Consider the following 19817-nt stretch of genomic DNA (forward strand, 5'->3'; position numbering starts at 1 on the left):
TTTCGATTAAAATATGGGTTCGAATAAATTTAATAAAAGGGAAATTCCTTCGCGGTTTTAATTGATTGTAAAAATGTTGGGAAAGTAATGAAGTATACATTTAGGAATGCAATCAATGTGGCAATTCGTTAGTCTTTCCATTTCTACTGTATTATTGCGCACAATCCAAAAAATTATAAACTATTTATTATATATCAAAAATGCTATTAAAAAGTAATAACAAATGATCGTAATAATGGTTATATTTCATTTAATAGGTATGTATTTTCTTCCTTTTTACACAACCTTCTTATCACTCCTAAGAAATATAATTAAAGAAAACATGAAATTAATGGTAAATGTTAGTAATCAAGTTATGAACATAAATGCTTTTTAACACGTTCGAAAGTTTTTTGCACGTTTATCATCACTCCTAAGATATGTAATTATTAATTTCGAATTCTTCAAACTGTATATGTAGAATTACACTGCGGCAAATGGTTCGTCACTTCAGAGTTACTCACTTTCTATCATTTTGTATCATTTAATTCATATAGCGGTAAAAAAGGACTTTACATTACTGAAATTTAATTGATTTGATGAACTCTAAACAACGTGTAAACCGTGTTTTCATGTTTTTAAATTCTTTAACGTGCACTTTCAAAAAACAGTACTACTAACGCCATCAGGTAACAAGTTGTTGAACTACGATCAACCCAGATTACCTACAGAGTTCCCGCTAAATTTAAAAAATAAGTGCTTTTAAAAATATTATTTGAAATATTGTTAGGCCAATAAATGTTTTATAATAGAATATGAAATAACATTTTATACTTTATTTACATTGAAACTCTACGGATTTCACGTTAAAATAAATATAAAAACATGCATGGTATTCTAATAACATTTTTCCATTTTTGAGTATTGCAAAACGAACTTTAATTCTTAAAAAGTTTACTTCGCAAGAATTAGAATTTTTTCTCAGTTATAGCGTCAATAATAGCCAAAACTTAGTTTCATTTTCTATCGGAGCTTGCGCACCATTTGTTCGAACATGGATTCCTGGAACACCCTTAATCTTCCACTAATATTTAATAGACTTACTGTTTGATTAGTAGTATATCCTTGAAAAGACCAAAAAAATAAAAATAGAATATATTTAGACTTTATTGTTACATCTTGCTAAAGAACGTTTATCAGAAAGTAGTTAGTTTAATCTATAAAATGTCTCAGGCCTACATTTACGCTTGCGAAAGGGCAGAATTGTTAGGATTACCAATTCCAAGCGAGGAGGAGTGGAGAGAAGCGAACGATCATGTCAATGATAACGACGACGATGCAGTGATTCAAGTAATTATATTATTATTATGCCAGTAGACAAGCATAAATGTAGCAAAAAATAGATTTTTGTATTCTCTTGCAAATTGTAAGTACTATTACTACTGCAATCATCATAAGAAAAGTATGTTTAATATTTTAATGAGTAATAACTTCAGATATCTAAAAAGAAATTTATAATATACTTTACAGAACTTGGATTCCTCTGATGAAGCCGCTCAACGAATAGGAGGTGGATTAGAAGAATTACACACTATTCTCAATGCAACACAGAAAAAAATTAATAGATTCAAGGTTAAACAATTGTTTATGGTTCTTTTAAATATCATTGCTTCATGATTTGCCAATTATTTTATTTTTTTTCTAAAAGCAGTGTTAGTAGCCATAAACATATACATCACAAAAATTATATAATTTAAGTTCAAAGCATCAATTTGTAGAACAAAAGTATTTTACAGAATGTTTGTGGCAGTTTAAGTACTCTGTTGAAAGTAAAAGTGGGGTCTCGAAACAGTACACCAGATCATAAACACAGCAAGAAAAATGACAATGATCCAAAAGATCTTCTTGCTAAAACATCAATGAATGAAGAAAATTTAACAATAGAACTAGCAAATGATGAGAAATGTATGGACAAAGCAGAAACTGAACCAGTATTACCAAAAAAGATTGACATCAATGAAAAAATGGGATCCCATTTGGACAAGTTAGATTCCCTTATTACTAAAGCTGAAAATGCTCAATACAGTATGCAACATCAGACAAAACAAATGAAAAAATTTTTGAAGTAATCATTGATGTACGAAGATAATGTCAAATTCTTTGAAACCAAATTTTTGGATATACATATGCAATATAACATTTAGCAAAATATAATTCTGATGTATCTAATACCGTCTGGTACATATAATATGAAATTTTGCTTTGATAATAATAATCATTGCTGTACCTGGAATTAGGTATTAGACAATACTATTGTGCCATGCATACAAAATAATTTGCGAGAAGAGTAGTTACACATTATTTCTTACAGTATCTTCTCCTATTAATTTTTCCATTATTTAGGCAATACTTCATGACTTCAGCCAGTACTTTCAATTGAGCTAAATCTGATTTTGACATGTCATTTCCTCATCCTTAAATAAAGCAAAGAGGAGTTCAAAAAAAGAGAAATTGAAGCTTATCAATCTGATGGTTTAAGCTCTAAGACAAAGCTGTCTTAGTTTTAAGAGATTTATGTGTCTTATGCTTGTATAAGTGCAAAGTTCTTATTATTATATTTACTTTGAAAGTAAATATAATTCCTGTTACATATTTCTTCACATTTAAAAACTGATATTTATATTACAATTAAAATAAATTACTTGTTACCATAACTTGCAGAATATATCATTGTTTAAATGTAGTAAAAATCTTAAATTAATTATGTATAATATTATTACATAAAATGATTAAATATATACATATTTATTAAAAATATATATATTTTATAATGAGCATTTATAAAATTTATCTTTTATATGAACATTTTTTTAAACTTAGCTTCTGTTCTGAATTAGTTAAAATTAATTTAGAAGATAAAAAATATAATGTAATAAACGATTCGCATCCATTTTATCCTCAGAATGTAAAATGTATTTAAATGAATAAATTTATCCCTGGCATGTTATTATAGTTTCTATCAATACTTGATCCTTTTTTATAATAAATATTAAAAATTATGTAAATAATTACGTATACATACTTTGAACTGACCTTTATATCAGAAAAAGTGCCTATGTTCTTTAGTGGCTTACGTTGGTCAGGTAATATTTACAGCGAAAAATTTACTTAATTTTATTTAATAATAACAAATTAGCAATTATTTGCAATAACTTCAAAATATTGAGATAATTCGATTGATCGAAATTTGGTAATCGATTAATAATACTCCATCAAATTGTAATCGAATTCAAAAGTCACTTTTATCTCTGACGTAAAGCGAAATAATAAAAACTATTTAAATTATAAAAATCATATAAAAAAAAAATAGGATACTTTATCTTCTTGTACCTTGAAATTTTTTCTAATATATCGTTACTTACATACTGATTTTATAAGCAATAATAGGCAGTATTGTACAGTATGTATAATATTTCTGCATATTGAAAGAAGCAACAGAACCGAAAGTCAAGATTTAAAGAATCAATAATTAAATATGCCATATACTGAAAGTTATATTAAAGATAAATTAATTAAGGAATTAAATGCTTCTCACGTGGTACGTATTTTATCCACGTTTTATTGTATTCTTTATTTTTTCATCAGTCTTTATTCTAACCTAAAGTTTTCCATCACAAACCTGTAGGTAACTAGACGTTGTTTTTAAAATAGCTTTTATTCGTTGCAATCAAGAATATAAGTTATTGAAGATTGTCGTCATATATGACCAGAAATGCAGGAGAGCATGCAAATTGTATTAATTTCCCTTTTAGCCCTTTTATTAAGGTGGTGCTTTACGTACCACCCGTACAGTGGTCAAGGGAAACCTCCAATATTTGGAGACTATGAAGCACAGCGACACTGGCAAGAAATAACGTTAAATCTTCCAATTGTAAAATGGTACACCAATACAACTGACAATGATTTATTATACTGGGGGTTAGATTATCCCCCTTTAACAGCTTACCATAGTTTTGCCTTAGGCTACATAGCTAATAAGATTAATTCTTCCTATGTAAAATTGCATGAATCAAGAGGTTTTGAATCTGAAGATCACAAATATTTCATGAGAGTTAGCGTATTTTTTATGGACATGTTTACTTATGTTCCATCAATGATATATTATATAGTAACCAATAAAACATTGAAAAATATTGGGAAAAGAGAATCAAATATATTTGGTTTCACAAAACGACAGATTATTCTTCTAATAGTATTAGTTTATCCAAGTTTGATATTAATAGACAATGGACATTTTCAATATAATTGCATATCACTGGGCTTATTTATCGGTGCAGTTGCATTTATACTTCAAAATTTATTTATTATTGGATCAATTTTGTTTGTAGCAGCACTAAATTATAAACAGATGGAACTTTATCATGCATTACCGATATTTTTCTATATACTTGGAAAACATTTACCTTTGAAACAAAAAATTGGGATATCTAATTTAAAAATGCTATTATGGATATCTTTCACAGTAATTGCAACGTTTTTCATTATATGGTTACCATTTCTTGAAAATCTGGAAACATTTGCAAGCGTAATTCTTCGCTTATTCCCAGTTTCCAGAGGTATATTTGAAGATAAAGTTGCTAACATTTGGTGTGCTGTAAATGTTCTTTATAAATTACGTAATACTTTTACAAATGAACAACTAGCCAAACTTTGTTTAACAATAACTGTATTTGCAGTTTTACCAAGTTCTATAGATCTATATCTGAACCCGAAAAAAGAAAAATTTATTATTTCTCTTATTAATTGTGCATTGGCATTTTTCCTTTTTTCATTTCAAGTTCATGAGAAGACAATTTTACTTGTTGCCATTCCAATTTTATTATATTTTCAGCATAATCCATTTCCTTGTTTCTGGTTTTTAATAATTTCACATTTTAGCATGTTACCATTGTTTATAAAAGATGATTTGTATTTAGCATACTGTGTTACATTAATTTTTTATTTTCTCTTTGTTTCTTGGGGATATCCTGATTTGTTTAACAGTAGTGAATCATTGAATAGAAATGTACATATTATGACTAATCAAGAGCAAATTAAAACAAAACTTAAAAGGAACAAAAGTGGATTAAGTTTTGTAAAAGTAATAAGAGATACATTTCATTATTGTAAAAGTGGCTTATCAAGATATGATCTATATTCTTGGAGAATAACTTTATTTCACATCTCAATTTTAGGAATAATAATATTATCTGTTGTTAGTGGTTTTTTAAAACCACCAAATAGATACCCAGATTTATTCTCATTATTAGTTTCCATATATTCCTGTGCGCATTTTATTATATTTTATTTATATTTCAACTACAAACAATTTGATATATCAAGAAACATCATAAACAAAGTGAATTAATTTAGTACAGTGGTACCATATTGCACAAAATGCTAAATGGATATAGCATATAAGTATTACTACCATAATAAAATACCTTATTTGTTTCATATAAATCTGTTATTATGTATGTTTTATTCATTTCTAATTTATATCATAAATTATACTGTACTTGATTTAATGTTATTTGATTACACTGTAATTAAGTATTGGATAAATATATTCTTTTCTTTTTTTTCCTTTTTGAATTATATAATCCTTTACAGATGTTTGAACTTTGCTCTACTACTAAATATTACTTAACTAAATTAGCATAACAATAACATTATGCATACATATTTAACCCTTTATGGCAGATGTATCAAAACATTTCACTCTCTGAATAAGGGAAGTCAGAAGTACATAGACTAAACAAAGATTGAAACGTTTGAGCTTTTATAATTGAAACAAAAATTTGTTCTTGAAATAAACTGATACGTTACTGTATTGATAAAAACATAAATTCTATTTTATAGCAATACTATGAGTTTTATGAAAAGATTCTAAAATTTTATTAATTCTGAGTAATATAATCTGTGTTGTAACTTTTAATATGTGAGAATATACAATAAATTACCTTTATATTATTTCAAATGTTACAGGAAGTGATAGATCAGTCTGATGGTTGTGGTGCTAAATTTTCTGTAGTAATTGTCTCTGATGTGTTTGATGGAAAACCTTTACTGCAACGTCATAGGTATAATAATTATTAAGTTTTTGAAAGATTCGAACAAGATACATGTTTTTAAATAAAATATTACCTTTTCATGCCTTAGGCTAGTAAATGCAGTTTTAGAAGAAGAACTTAAAACAATCCATGCATTTTCACAAAAGACATTAACTCCAGAACAGTGGGAAAAACAAAAGAGTTAATTTATTTAACAATTTATAACGCAAAATATTAATGTCCTATCATAAAAGGTATTATATGCAATCTTTATAATTATGAATTGTGATTAATTAAAAAATGAAAAATTCTGAATGATAGTTCTTTTACTTACAACAATTTGAAATCAGCTTTTCTTTATTAGCAGCCACATAAACAGAACTGAAAAAATTTAATATGATTCACTTCAAAGTGTCTGCACCTGGAAAAGTGATCTTGTTTGGAGAACATGCTGTAGTGTATGGAAAAACAGCTATTGCAGCTAGTATAGGTTTACGTACAACAATAGACTTAACTGAATTACCTGAAGCAGAACAAGTTATTAAAATATATTTTCCTAAAGTAAATCTATTTATTAGTATACCTCTTCAACAAATACAAAACTTCCTTGTTGTTAATAACAGCATAGAATTAATAGGGAATTATGAAGTATTTTATAATAAGATAAAGGAATTTGTTGGTAATATCAGTTATACAAATCTGCAACAAAAATTAAGTTTAGAGGCATTCTTTTATCTTCTCATATACATTACGCATAAAGAAGATATAAATATAAAACCTTTTCAAATTCAGTTAAACAATGAATTTGCAATTGGTTCTGGACTCGGTAGTTCTGCCTCATTCGCAGTTTGTCTTGCTGCTTGCTTTTTACATTGGTCATATTTGAGAAAAAATATCTGCAAAGAATTCGGTGTTTCTGATTTAGAAATGATTTCGAAATATGCATTAAATTGTGAGAGGATCATGCATGGTAATCCATCTGGAATAGATAATTCCATATGTACGTACGGATCGATGATTGAATTTAAGAAAGGTCATTGTATGAAACCAATAAGCAATGTACAAACCATGAAAATTCTATTAGTAGACACAAGAGTTAATAGAAGCACAAAAGCGTTGATGGAAAGATACTTAGAGCTGAAACACAAATATCCTGTTATTATTGATCTCATTATGGATTCTATTGATAATATTTCAATGGAAGCAATAAAAATTATACAGAAACTTAAAAATCTTTCAACCACTGATAATGAATCTCTGTATGAAAACTATAAACAATTAATGGTAAGTATTTATTAGGTATACAAATTTTCAAATTAATATTCAAATTTCCTTACTGTTTATCATATTATTACAGACACTTATTAACATGAATCAAGGATTGTTAGCTACATGTCAAGTTTCGCATCCCTCCTTAGACAGGATTTGTGCAGAAGCACAGAATTATGCTTTAGCAGCAAAACTTACAGGTGCTGGAGGCGGTGGGCATGCATATATTTTATTGTTACCTGATACCCAGCCAGAAACAATTTCTAGTATATCACGAAAATTAATTGCAGACGGTTTTACTGTCACGTTAACAACTTTAGGGGTTTCTGGTGTACAAATTCATAAATAATATACTATGAATTTAAATTAACAAATAAATTTTCTTTTGTTTTCAATACATTTTAATATAATCTATATTTTGTCTACAATTATTCACATGCATAATAGTATTATTCCTTAAAAAAACGTTTAGAATTTATATTAAATATTAGTTCTTTATTAGCGCCATACATACACATAGCAATAACTATTTCAATATACTACTTTCTGTTCCTTCATTGTTTTAATCTCAATTGTTAAATAAAATTGTAAAACAGAAAGCACAATTAAAAAGACTAGGAATTAATGATTTTCTAATACCATTATAAATGTGCATTGTATACTATTACATGATAGAAAGGGTAGTGGATATAATAAAAAATGGAAAGGGTCTGATTTATATAAAAAAACCTTATTTAAAACAATGTTATGTTTATAACACAAAAAAGATGAATAAATATTGTAGAATTTTAAAAGAAAAATATGACGAGTTATTAAATTTTGTAAAATTATATTGATCTGTGATGTAGTTAAACATCATATTTTGTAATTAGTATTTCACGTTCGTCTCCAGAAAAAGATAGGAGAATTAAATTTTGTACCTGAGGTAATGATCATTCTGGATCAAATTATTGATCAACGAATCACCGCGTGTAATCTGAAATAAAAAGATTTCATTTTTCATATTCCATTTAATATATGGTTTCACATTTATTTCATAAATTTAGTAAAAATTTTACTTGTACTACTTAGGTTTATGTTACAACCTTTTAAATCAGCATGTTGCACGGATATACATTTGTTAAATAGGTTTAATTTATTACTATTATTATACAACATTAGATGAGTGTCACAAGTTTTCTGTTACTCCTAGATGATTTGATTCCGAGATCATATCATCCGTGCAATCTTCTTCCGAATTATGAGAAGTATTTGACAAAAATTGTCTCTCAGTTTGTACTGCTTCTGCAATCCATTCGTTTATTTCATTTGTATACATTTTTCTTTGCAATACTTCTCGCGTTCGAGGCCGTGAACCAATAAATGCAGTAGTTCCCTGTAACATTAATGCAATTATAAAATCACATAAATACAATACCAATTACCTATAAACTTACACCAACTATGAGTGAAGGTCGTAATTTTTCTAAAATTTGAAAATCTTCGATCATGCATTGTAATTCATCCCATTTTAATTCCACTTCTTCATGAAGCATTTTTTCTTCTGTAAAACACATGTAAAAAGATTACAAGAATTATTAAGTAGTATAAATCTAGTTTTAATTCAGTTGAAAAATGTATTTTTTAAATTTATATGTTTATGATTATCGTGATGAAATATTAAAATATAATCACCATCGCGTTTAGATGTTGATTTCTTATAATGTATCCTAAATCGAAATGCTTCCAAAAAGCTAGATACCACAATTGTTAACACAATCATTGTCACCAGATAGAATACCATAAAATAGATTCTTGTATACATTCCAACAGTGAATGCGTATGCATTCATTAAAATAAACCAATTATTAACAACTGTCAACTCAAAAAGAGTCATACCACTGGCTATAAGATTGTCAAAAGTATTAAGATAATAATATCCTAGTGTGGTACTTTCATTGACAGAATATTTATAAAAATCTTCGACTGTTGTGTTTCTGCCAAACAGTTCAATTATGTAATATACATCTTAAAAAATGAAATTCATAAAAATAAAAATTGTTCAATTTACACTTACTTGCAACAATTTCGCATATTATATCCCGCAAATAATTCCATTCCGATAATCGCAAAGAAATAATATAAAACAAGCATGACTACTGCGGTAGAAGACATTAAAGGAGTTAAAATAACTAGAGTACCAAACACATCTCGGTATCTCTTTTTCATTTTAAATAATCTTAACATTCTAAGTGGTCTGAATAAAACGAAAAATGTTGCCGTAGGAAATAGACATAAAATACAAGCTGCGACAAGCGTCATTACAGATGTGCCTAAATCAAAAAGATTCCATCCAGAACTAAGATATCGCCTTGTGCCAAGTCCTAATACTTTTATCAATGCTTCGGTAACAAATACTACAATCAAAAACAATATTATACATAGTTTAATATTATACGATATTGTTATAAATATTGTTTACTTACTTCCCCCAAAAAGGAAAGTATCCCAAGATGCAGCAAATAAAAGTGTACTGTGGACAGTAGTATCACTCGGCTCCAATATCCTTACTATCATAGCAATACCATTTGCGACGATTGTTGCATCTAAACAATTAGCAGTCTTTACTGGATATAGTAAAGTGAAAATTAATTTTGTATAAATTCACTTGTTTGTTTAACTTACACATTAAAATTTCGAAATAGGTCCATCTAATAGCAGCATGAGCTCCTGTACAGAGAATCTGCAATGGCTGTGACGTACTGTGATACCAAGGCACAGCAGAGTACTGCGGTTCCCACTGAAGCATTATAGTATCATAAATATTCAAAAATTCTTCTGCACTTAAAACTCCACTTCCAGAAGTATTTAAGTAGCGAAACATTAGAACAACATCTCTAATACCTACATAAAGTTTATTTGTTTACTTCATAAAGTCTGAAAAATCTTTAATATACCTTTATACGAATTTAACATACTTCTAGTTGGAGCATAATATCGCATTAATCCTTCGAATTGACGAAATCGCATTTTATCTGGATTCTGTTTGGAAACTAACAACTTAAATGCATGCTGACATGCTTTTCTTTTATGTAAAAACAATTTTTTAAATTTATCACGCTCAGCTGCTGTAAATGTTTCGTTAACTACTGCCAACATTAAATTCATCATCACGTATAACATTGTGGATAAGTAAGATACAAAATATATTGCATACCACTTATTTTTTGAATATGATGGCATCATTACATCTGGAAAACTAAACATTGAAATTGTAAGAAAATCTTTGTTTTCATTTATACTTTTTATAGCAACAGAAATTTTTTAGTTATTACTTACATATTACTGCAAATGATACTTACTTAGCAGTAGTGAGAAGGACAAATAGGCTCACAAAACTGTCTTGCAGAGTAGAAAAATTTCTGTTCATTTCACTGAACATATAATAACCCAAGACTGTGTAAAGCGTAACAAAAAATAAAAGCAGCCCTAACATATCTAAAATCGGTGGTAACGTTAAAAGTATTTGTCTTATAAATCTTCTTACTCCTCCAAAACATTTTGTATCTACTAAAAATATAGGCCTCAGAGCACGTGTTACACGAAAATGCGATGACTGCCGCACTAAAACTGTCATAGCTTCCAAAAACATGATGACTAATGTAATGCACTGCAAAAAGAAAAAGAAGAAATTAATAATGTAAACGTTTGTTTTCCTTTAATTAAAGAAATTTTCTTCTGAATACATATTATCAGCATTTAATACTGTTATGCCATTGTGTGATAGATCTGAATATTAATGAGTACAAAGTGTTAATAAGTCAATAACAGACACCAGTGATATAACATATATCATGTTAATTAAAAAATTAAATAAATACATTTTATACAGCACACCCTAATAAATATGTTAGCATATATAATACACCAAAGAAGAAGAAATAATACAATTATCACATTCTCTTTTGTTAAAAATGTAATCTAAAACAGTCTGTGGTTCTGAGGTTTCTTATCTTCTCATTAATATTCTCATCTTTTTTTTTGCATTAGTATTGTGAAAGACAACCATTATATTATATGTTATCCTCAGCTGCACTAATAACTTATTCTGTACAATGACAATAACAAAATACAAACCGAATAAAACCGCTGTTACCTTTAACATTGTTCGTTTATGTTTTAACATAGTTAACCAGCCAATCCATCTTAATTTTAAAGCTAATTCTATGCCTATTATTATCAAAGCAAAAAGCTCTATTGATCCGTGTGCCCAAACTGGCATCTAAAATGAGACACAAATTAAAAACCAATGTTTCAAAAAGAAGTGATTCTTTTATAAATGACTTACACCAAACAAAGGTACAGCTGGCTCTTCCACAAAAGCTAAAGCCAGAAGTACAAGAGAGGTCAATAAATCTAACCCATAATACCAATTATTATGAACTAAAAGATACGCTGGTAAATCTTCTGGGTGCTTTGGATGAGAGTCAAACTTTTCATTGTTCCTACCTTCCTATGAAAATAATTTCTTCAGATAACATTTCACATCTTAAAACAATTATCTATATACATTCCATTGTTATGTACATAAAATGATACGTTACATTGGCATATATATATATATATAACATGATAAGTGCTACTGCTAAAGTACTATAGATACATAAATACCTCTAAAAATATTGCAGCTTCATGATAATTCATTTCCCAATGTAAATCATGATCTGAAAGTGAATCATGCGCAGGAAGAACTGCATTTTCAGACATATTTTCTCTGTCTACCTCGGCTGTATCAAATTTCTGAATAAATTGTTCTGGTGTTCTTGAATTCTCCACAGAAGAATTCATGTGATTTTCTGCAGAAGAAGATGATAATATAGATCCATATCCTAAAACAAAAACAACACAAAGAATATTCTCAATGTATAAAAGTTTGCTTACACAAAGTTAAACAATTGACAAATTCATGCAGTAGTAACTTAATTTGTTACAAAATAAAACACTTAAGAAGGATGACATTAGTTATACATTTGTCAAAACAAACATACATTTTATAAAAAAAAGAAAAATGATTTTAAACCATAATTTTCAACTAAGACTCACTTGGACATGGGCGATGCGAAATATCTGGTTCAAGTGATATATTCGCATCATCGTCAAAACGTTGATAATTAGCGGAATACTCAATAGATTTAATTGATATAGGAGAAGACATTTGCGAATGGCGTGTCACATGTCATATGTATTTAACAGGCAACACATTTGTGTTAACGCACTTATTTGCAGCAGCTTGTCTAATCCAACACAGTGATGTCACTATTCAGTAGCTGAGCACTGTCTGGATTAGACTGAAAACAATATGCGAAGATATATACATAGTTGTGGAGAATGGATATTGTACATATTATAGTAACGACACCGAGTAACGTTATTCAATCTCCTCATTTGACGTTCTAGATTGTAACGCGCATGCGTATTCATAGAGAATAAATTCAACTGATTCAAATAAATTTGTAGTCATACAAATTAATCATATCAAAATATTACAACTACAATATCAACTTTAATCTTAGTTTCACGTATTATATATATATTAATTTACATTTTTCATACGAAATACAAATATTATATCCAAATATGGATACAAAGACAATTGTATCATCAAAGATGTACATATAAAATGTATTATTCCGATCATACAATACATTTTTTATAATTAAGGAATTAAAAAGAAATTTTATTTACTGTTTTTGTATTTATTGTGTATTTATATTCAAATCATAAAAGATTAGAACTTTAATCTGTGAGGGTATTGGCTGCTCCTCAAGCCAAACATTGCTGACAAATAAGTAAATAACATTTTCTTCTCTTTATTTTTCTTGATAGCAGAAATAATAAATTTGTCCACCACTTTCTGATCAACCTTTCTCTGGTCGCTTGGTTTGTATTCATCCTTCTTCTTGGTGAAAATATCACCTTCCTCCTTCTTCGCACGTTTCTCCCGTTTTCTTTTGAAATAATCGTCATTAACATGATTTGGAATTTTCAAACCGGAAATATTAATACGCGTAGATGTAGCGATTACATAGTTCTGGCTAACCCTTCGAAGCGGGCAAGCGTTGATCAAAAAAGGACCTAATTATTATAAAAGAAAAAGGAAAATATTTCATTAAATTTAATTTCTATTTAATTATTTATCGTAAATCTATATTAAATTTACCTGTGACTAAGAGTAAACCACTCTTAAGCTGTTTTAGGAAAACAACCCTTTTTCCCTTATGAGCCCCAGCAAGAAGGATACAAATTGTTCCTGGCTTCAAAGAAGACCTTAAATAACGTTGATGATCACTGAAACATTTCTTAGCATGATGTACAGTTACTGGATCTGCTGTAGGATAATTTGCACGTCTTTTCTTCAATAATACAATACGTTTCTCTCCATTTTTATCACCACTGATTTTCTTTTCAATGGTTACTGGCTTTTTAGGCTTAACCTGTTATGTTAAACATATAAATTACATACCAGCATAAATAATAATTAAGAAAAATATGTAACATTATATAACATACGGTTTTTGGAGTTTTCTTGCCAAGAAATTTATAAATGGCCTTTTTATGGAACATACGAGTACGGCTAAATCTATAAACACCATTTCCTAAATCATAATTTCTTGGCCTAATTCGACCTTTCTTCCCAGCCTTTCTCTCTGAAGAAGAGTTTTTCTTCTCCAAAGATTTTGCGTTTGGTTCCTTTGGATCAGTCATCTGAAATATAAACATACATAGATGTTAAAGGAATTATAACTCTCTATGTGTCCATGTGTTCAATCATCTAAAACGGTATAATAATACATCAACTTAATTTCTTATTTAACATAACTTACATTATGTTTTGTGAAGGTTATGTCACGTTTCCTTTAACTTTAAATATAGATTATAAGTGAAAAATGGTGAAGCAATTAATTCAAAATAGTTTATACAATGTTATGACTTGAAATAGGGTAATGTACTTCAACTTTACTTGTAAAATTGATAAAGTGTCAAACATTAACCTTACAAAATTTAAATTCTTAAAACTAAACAAATAATGATATTAAGGAAAAAATATCGTGTTATTTTGGAAACAGATGTATGAAATATATAAAATTTCACAAAATCTGTAATTATTTCATTATCATAAGAAGAGATTGCTTTGATAATACGAGACCCATTGATCATATTCCATCTTACCTTAAATCGTGCGGCTAAAAGAGCCTATACACTATAGTGTGTTTCTTTCCATTGGCCATGCTCTGAAGTCGATTATATATATATCGATACACACACACCGATTATATTCGAGAATTATCGAAATAAACAAAGACGGACCAATTTCAAAACAACTTATAGGAACAAATTCTAAATATTGTCCATAAACCATGTATTCTGAATATATAAATATAATACATACTTGATAATTTTCAAGACTAGCAAACAATGGTTTCGCGTTATTATAAAAAACAAGTTTCAGGTTTTGTTTTTAGTTGTATATATATTTGTTAGATTTTTCAAATTTCTGTATACATTTATTAACATTAAAAATTGTATATTTACTTTATACAAGATTTGTAAATATATGTAACTTGTGTTTCATAATTCATAACTGTAAATGTGAAACACTTAACTCATTTTTAAATTACTTTTTAATTCATTTAGTAAGATAGAGCCTATTACCATTTTTTCACAATTTACACAAATCTCCAACAAATTGTTACTTATCATTTTTATTGTCACTAATACCAAGGATTTTGATGCTAAAGTATGGGCAGCAAATCTGCAAGGATACAAAGAACATTTTTTATTATGAAACGTAACAGGAGAATATAAATATATTTTTTGCTTCACTAACCGAATTTCCTCGCCATTGCTAGACACCATTGCAACATTTGCAATTTCAAAAACTTTTTGAGGAAGAGCTTTCGCATTGCTTGAATGTTCCACTTTTGCGACATGTTCGTTCATACCCTTTAACTTGTTTTTCTCAGCAATAAACATACTCTCTGGCAACAATACGGCTCTAATTATTTCTCCGATAGGTGCTTTAATAGTAACCGAGCACGAATATGTTTCTTCACCGATTAAAAAGTCTACATTAAAGTTTGCCGGCTGCGTAGAGTCATTAAAATTGATTCCCAATGTGGAAGATAAATTCGAATTTACTTCTAAAAGTGGTATCCGTGTGAAATCATGAATAACCATACCTTTTGGTAAATTCTAAAATAAAAAGTAAAGTATAATTGTTACATTTTCCAATAAGTGTATAAAATCAAATTACACACCTTTGTCCCTGCTTGTATTTCTTTAATCGGCTCATTCCCTTCATTTGAAAATGTTAATTCGATAGTAACCAAATAAGCGCTTACTAAATGCTGGGATCTAGTAAACCTATATTCAATTTTTAAACCATGACCCATAATACTATTTAATAGTTCAGACTTTTTTATTGGAATAAACGAAGTTGATACTTCTCTCACGTCGTTTGTAACATTTGGATTAACGGGAGTAAGAAAACCTCCTGTACTCAGTGGCATGACAGGTGTCATTGGAATCACTGTAATTAAAATAAAATGTAGATATCATTTTCATGATAATATTAAATCGTGTTTCCGTTTGTTCCTTTTATATATCTTACCATCATCTAAATCTAGAAGGAGATCAATGTTACTTTTTGGTTTCTCTTTCGTTTGCTGATTTGAAACTGTACGATTTTGCTCTTCGCTTTCTTGAGAATCTTCCGAAGTCTCTTCGGAATCTGATTCATCGCTTTCTGATTCGCTATCAGAATCATCTGATGTTTTCACTGATTTCTTTTTCTCGCTATTGTTTTCTGATTTGCCAGATTCCGATGTATATTCGGATGAATCGCTGTCTCCGTCCGTCGAATCACTCGTCGAAGTATCCGAAGGTTCATTTTCTTTATCCAATTCTAAATATGAATACCATTTCCATGAAAAAAATATTGGATTATAATTTAAGCGATTTTAAAACTTACCCTCTGCTTGAATACTTTCATCATCGCTGTAAAACGGTTTATCTTTTCCTCTTCCTTTTTTATCTTTCTTGTCTTTCTTATAATACTCGTCCCTCGCGTCTCTTGTAGTGCGATTCGCAACGTCTCTTACCGATGGATCGGGTGCTACATCAGGGAAAGGTGGCAAAGGACGATAACCAGCGCATGGCATATCCAAATAATGCGACAATGTACCCAACTGATACTCGGAATTTTTAAATCTAGATGTCAACGTGGGTGCAGGCTTTGGAGCTAGAAATATTCTTTTAGCTAGCTGCGGAAGTTTCTTCTTATTTTCATCCTCTTCAAAAATAAAACGTTTCAAGAAACGTGTACGATCTCTGATATCGTAATTCTGATCGTACTTAGCAAGTTGGAAGACGTATTGACAGAACGGTTTCGATTGAACTGGATTATTGAAACAGAGCTTTACAGCTAAATTTAAAATCTGTAGCTTTACTATATCTTGCTCATTTACAAAATTTTTCGCCATTTTTCTAAGTACGTCCGGAGCTATTTTAGGCACCCTATCTGAATACTCTCCTAACAACCATAAAATTGATGCCCTGGCTTGTGGTATCGTTATGAAATCCATTAATTTTGCCATATGAGCTATTATATTTTTGTGTTCATTCGGTTGAGTTTGTAAGAGCTTTTTTATAACAACCACGCTTTCTGCTACAACAGCCTCTAAACAAAAAATTACAAAAAATCACATAAAATGGCAATTATTATATTCTAGCATAGTCGTATACCTGATAATCACTTACCATCACGATTACTTAATAAAGAAACTAATCCATTTAAACACGTATCAGTGACCTCTTTTATATTACTTGCACATCTCCCAATCGCTTGTATACTTGCTCCAACAAATTCTTTATCGCTACTAGAAATGTACGTTTGAAATTCTCTTAATATAACTCCGATACTAGTTTCAGTAGCTAAATTGGTCAAAATATCTAATTTTAATAGCTTTATATGCGTAGGATCCGAAGTTCTCACAAAGAACGACTTAAGAAAAGGTTCAAACATTCCCTATATAAAAATAATCAAAAAATTATGCACCGGTTAGTTTTTATTTTTAAATACCTTACTTTGCTCGTTATTATATAAACCTAATGTACTCTGTAAATTTATAAGAAATCAAGTTATTAGTATATCAGTACTTACATTACCTTTCTGGTAATTGATATACTAGCAATGCAATGAAGAACTATGCTTTGAACTTCTCGATGTCCTCTCAACAATCTTATCAATGCTTTGGCAGCAATTATTACTTCGCTTTGCGGTGCTGTATGATGATACAATTGAGCCACCGCCATTACCACAGAAGCATTTCTACTTTGTAAAAGAGGTTTTGTGTTTCGTAACAACAATCGGTGATCAGGATCTAACGTTAATTTTGGTTTCTTTGAATTAGACGAATCAGAATCAGAATCATAAAATAGTCGATTCTCATCATCATCTAGGTTCTATAAAAATTATTTTTAAAAAATATGAATTTTATGTATATCAAGATATTTATAATTCTAACAAATTATACATACATCTACATTAGGATTAACGAACTGCGTTTTTGCGTATCTCGTAAGCATGTTGACTATAACAACTTGGCCCCATTCATCAACATCTACTAACAAGTTGCAAAGTTTTCTGTAATTTTTATGTATCAAATCTATTCTTTCAGGACAAACTTCTTCAAAAGCCATTACCGCTGAACCGACAACAAGAGTTGTTTTATCGGATAATAATTTTTCTAAAACGCTTATTAGCTCATCTTTTTGTTCAGAATCCAACGAGTAAAGTTTAGGAATAGCGTGCGCAGCAGTTTTCCTAACGTACGGTGACATATCACTGGCTGAATCTTTAATAGCAAGCATTACTATAGGCACTATCATAGAAACTCTTATACTCGAAAGCACTCTTAAAGCGCTAGCTCTTATTAATTGATTAGGATCTTTCAATGCTCGTTGGAATGTAGAGATAGATAATAGTGCAAGATCTTGTTGATCCTCTGCGTAACGGACCAAATAAACGTAAACTAACTTCTTTACTTCAATATTCTTCGATACAACATTTTTTACTACAGCTGGAAATAATTCTGATGCATCCCTTCCCTTTGCTATCATCTGAAAAAAATATTTAAAAAATCATTTTAAATGCTTAAGCGCAATACACAAATCTTTTGAAAATGATATAATAAACTAAAGCGTGTTTAATAAATATAATGTATATCACCCCGATTATCCGTTTCATTGCTTCCAATTTAAGCCCATCCTTATTACTGTCCAGCATTTGTTTTAAATCTTCATGCCTAAAAGAGAAAGTATCTTTGCATTAAACAACTGTGCATTAAATATTAATACATTTCATATTAAATGAAATCTTCGATTCATGATGTTTCAACATGCAAACAACATATTGAATCTTCAACTTATAGAACAAAATTAAAGCATTACAAAACGTTTGAAACATGATTAACATAAAAAATATGTTATTTTTTCATTTAAAAGCACCCAACTCATTTGAATTATATTAAAACACAAAAAAAAAATTCAAAAAAACACTTAAAATTATATAAATATATTTTTCACAGATAATATATTTACTTTTTGTAATCGGAGTGAAAAAATCCACCAGAAGCAGGATCAGTAGCAAGTTCTGTATCAGTTGCATTTGACGGTCTGTCATTGCTGTATGATCCTCCGTTATTCGACGATGAATTCGGACCAGTTAACATTTTTCTTATTTTTTCGTCGAAATAAAGTAACTTTTCTTTCTGCTTTAGATTTCACTAAATTGTGCGACCTTTTTTAAATTTTTTTACAATCAAATATTACTGCTAAGGATCAACACATATCCATGTTGCTTACAATTAGATCCGTTTAGATCCAAGTCAGTTGTGGCACATCGAGAATTCTCGTTTCGTGTATCGAGATATATCGAATCATAATTTGAAATAATATAATTCGATCCGTAGTTATTATCAATTTAAAAAAATATTTTATGAAAACTACGGTATTTCTAAAGATAATAATTATTAAAAAAGTAAATTGTATTTCGATCAAATTTGACCAAACATATTTCAAGGTTAAATTTAAATTATTATTGAAGATCGATGACTTTAATCTCTATATGCATATATTTTATTAACATCTATTATAGATAATAGACATTATAGTATTTAAAAAATATTCTTTTTCATGTTTTCAATATTTATTTACTACTAAAATAAGATGTATTTTATTTCCTCGCGTTAATAGTTTGTTTCGCGTAGATCCACGTTCAACATTAATTTCTGAATATACTTTGTTTTTCTTTTTTTACAATTTAACATATTTATTCATTTTATAAGTAGGAAATATGGTATTATACCTGCGATTACTTATTCGTTTTTATTTGAACACACTGCAGTTATTTATACAAATTAAAATATTCAGGGAAAT

The 19817-nt window shown here is 28.9% G+C and overlaps 6 protein-coding genes across 11 annotated transcripts; 3 read left to right on the top strand and 3 right to left on the bottom strand.

Moving 5' to 3' along the window:
• The first annotated feature begins 880 nt into the window (after positions 1-880).
• Positions 881-2718, top strand: LOC114873304. The gene is made up of 3 exons (XM_029181498.2): positions 881-1329; positions 1510-1611; positions 1776-2718. The coding sequence occupies exons 1-3, from the start codon at positions 1204-1206 to the stop codon at positions 2106-2108; spliced, it is 561 nt and encodes a 186-aa protein (XP_029037331.2). The 5' UTR covers positions 881-1203; the 3' UTR covers positions 2109-2718.
• A 410-nt stretch (positions 2719-3128) lies between these two features.
• Positions 3129-5601, top strand: LOC114873305 (dolichyl pyrophosphate Man9GlcNAc2 alpha-1,3-glucosyltransferase). Its single transcript, XM_029181499.2, has 2 exons — positions 3129-3577; positions 3665-5601. The coding sequence occupies exon 2, from the start codon at positions 3752-3754 to the stop codon at positions 5384-5386; it is 1635 nt and encodes a 544-aa protein (XP_029037332.2). The 5' UTR covers positions 3129-3577; positions 3665-3751; the 3' UTR covers positions 5387-5601.
• A 631-nt stretch (positions 5602-6232) lies between these two features.
• Positions 6233-7737, top strand: LOC114873301 (mevalonate kinase). 2 transcript variants are annotated; one of them, XM_029181494.2, is made up of 3 exons: positions 6233-6325; positions 6436-7355; positions 7429-7737. In XM_029181494.2, exons 2-3 carry the CDS (start codon positions 6468-6470, stop codon positions 7687-7689), a joined length of 1149 nt encoding a protein of 382 aa, XP_029037327.1. In that variant the 5' UTR covers positions 6233-6325; positions 6436-6467; the 3' UTR covers positions 7690-7737. The 2 variants fall into 2 exon arrangements, with proteins under 2 accessions (XP_029037327.1, XP_029037328.1); XM_029181495.2 differs by having other exon boundaries at positions 6439-7355.
• Positions 7738-8223: 486 nt separating this feature from the next.
• LOC114873300 (two pore calcium channel protein 1-like) lies at positions 8224-12779 on the bottom strand. Of its 4 annotated transcripts, none has more exons than XR_003788915.2 (13): positions 12423-12778; positions 11991-12208; positions 11668-11832; positions 11476-11601; positions 10682-10989; positions 10298-10578; positions 10005-10223; positions 9806-9925; positions 9397-9736; positions 9015-9316; positions 8777-8883; positions 8426-8715; positions 8224-8316 (listed from the first exon to the last, which is right to left on the bottom strand). XR_003788915.2 is itself a non-coding variant. In XM_029181493.2 (12 exons), the coding sequence occupies exons 1-12, from the start codon at positions 12532-12534 to the stop codon at positions 8509-8511; spliced, it is 2472 nt and encodes an 823-aa protein (XP_029037326.1). In that variant the 5' UTR covers positions 12535-12779; the 3' UTR covers positions 8345-8508. The 4 variants fall into 4 exon arrangements, 2 of the variants coding, with proteins under 2 accessions (XP_029037326.1, XP_029037325.1); XR_003788916.2 differs by having other exon boundaries at positions 8399-8715; XM_029181493.2 differs by lacking the exon at positions 8224-8316 and having other exon boundaries at positions 8345-8715; positions 11991-12175; positions 12423-12779.
• Positions 12780-13059: 280 nt separating this feature from the next.
• LOC114873303 (60S ribosomal protein L6) lies at positions 13060-14636 on the bottom strand. 2 transcript variants are annotated; one of them, XM_029181496.2, is made up of 4 exons: positions 14550-14636; positions 13890-14084; positions 13540-13813; positions 13060-13454 (listed from the first exon to the last, which is right to left on the bottom strand). In XM_029181496.2, the coding sequence occupies exons 2-4, from the start codon at positions 14082-14084 to the stop codon at positions 13108-13110; spliced, it is 816 nt and encodes a 271-aa protein (XP_029037329.1). In that variant the 5' UTR covers positions 14550-14636; the 3' UTR covers positions 13060-13107. The 2 variants fall into 2 exon arrangements, with proteins under 2 accessions (XP_029037329.1, XP_029037330.1); XM_029181497.2 differs by lacking the exon at positions 14550-14636 and adding an exon at positions 14204-14293.
• Positions 14637-14880: 244 nt separating this feature from the next.
• Positions 14881-19290, bottom strand: LOC114873353 (AP-3 complex subunit beta-2). Its single transcript, XM_029181594.2, has 10 exons — positions 18981-19290; positions 18610-18685; positions 17919-18500; positions 17547-17843; positions 17139-17406; positions 16351-17058; positions 15991-16284; positions 15638-15909; positions 15208-15572; positions 14881-15132 (listed from the first exon to the last, which is right to left on the bottom strand). Exons 1-10 carry the CDS (start codon positions 19109-19111, stop codon positions 14979-14981), a joined length of 3147 nt encoding a protein of 1048 aa, XP_029037427.2. The 5' UTR covers positions 19112-19290; the 3' UTR covers positions 14881-14978.
• Positions 19291-19817: the final 527 nt, after the last annotated feature.

This window comes from Osmia bicornis, chromosome 11, assembly GCF_907164935.1.
Source record: "Osmia bicornis bicornis chromosome 11, iOsmBic2.1, whole genome shotgun sequence".
Classification (NCBI taxonomy): Eukaryota; Metazoa; Arthropoda; class Insecta; order Hymenoptera; family Megachilidae; genus Osmia; species Osmia bicornis.

What these genes read in the sequence shown, in the direction of transcription:
- LOC114873353 (XM_029181594.2), bottom strand. Translation starts at nt 19,111, where the DNA reads ATGTTAACTGGTCCGAATTCATCGTCGAATAACGGAGGATCATACAGC. An exon ending in GTATATCAATTACCAGAAAG is followed by an intron (nt 17,407 to 17,546) that starts GTAATGTAAGTA and finishes ATTTTTATATAG; the next exon opens with GGAATGTTTGAACCTTTTCT. An exon ending in TTTATTAAGTAATCGTGATG is followed by an intron (nt 17,059 to 17,138) that starts GTAAGTGATTAT and finishes TTTTTTGTTTAG; the next exon opens with AGGCTGTTGTAGCAGAAAGC.
- LOC114873300 (XM_029181492.2), bottom strand. Translation starts at nt 12,534, where the DNA reads ATGTCTTCTCCTATATCAATTAAATCTATTGAGTATTCCGCTAATTAT. An exon ending in AAGCTGCAATATTTTTAGAG is followed by an intron (nt 11,833 to 11,990) that starts GTATTTATGTAT and finishes TTATTTTCATAG; the next exon opens with GAAGGTAGGAACAATGAAAA. An exon ending in CTATTTCGAAATTTTAATGT is followed by an intron (nt 9,926 to 10,004) that starts GTAAGTTAAACA and finishes CTAATTGTTTAG; the next exon opens with ATGCAACAATCGTCGCAAAT.
- LOC114873301 (XM_029181494.2), top strand. Translation starts at nt 6,468, where the DNA reads ATGATTCACTTCAAAGTGTCTGCACCTGGAAAAGTGATCTTGTTTGGA. An exon ending in AAAACTATAAACAATTAATG is followed by an intron (nt 7,356 to 7,428) that starts GTAAGTATTTAT and finishes ATATTATTACAG; the next exon opens with ACACTTATTAACATGAATCA.
- LOC114873305 (XM_029181499.2), top strand. Translation starts at nt 3,752, where the DNA reads ATGCAGGAGAGCATGCAAATTGTATTAATTTCCCTTTTAGCCCTTTTA.
- LOC114873303 (XM_029181496.2), bottom strand. Translation starts at nt 14,084, where the DNA reads ATGACTGATCCAAAGGAACCAAACGCAAAATCTTTGGAGAAGAAAAAC. An exon ending in GCAAGAAAACTCCAAAAACC is followed by an intron (nt 13,814 to 13,889) that starts GTATGTTATATA and finishes TTAACATAACAG; the next exon opens with GTTAAGCCTAAAAAGCCAGT. An exon ending in TGGTTTACTCTTAGTCACAG is followed by an intron (nt 13,455 to 13,539) that starts GTAAATTTAATA and finishes TATAATAATTAG; the next exon opens with GTCCTTTTTTGATCAACGCT.
- LOC114873304 (XM_029181498.2), top strand. Translation starts at nt 1,204, where the DNA reads ATGTCTCAGGCCTACATTTACGCTTGCGAAAGGGCAGAATTGTTAGGA. An exon ending in ACGACGATGCAGTGATTCAA is followed by an intron (nt 1,330 to 1,509) that starts GTAATTATATTA and finishes TATACTTTACAG; the next exon opens with AACTTGGATTCCTCTGATGA. An exon ending in AAAAAATTAATAGATTCAAG is followed by an intron (nt 1,612 to 1,775) that starts GTTAAACAATTG and finishes AGTATTTTACAG; the next exon opens with AATGTTTGTGGCAGTTTAAG.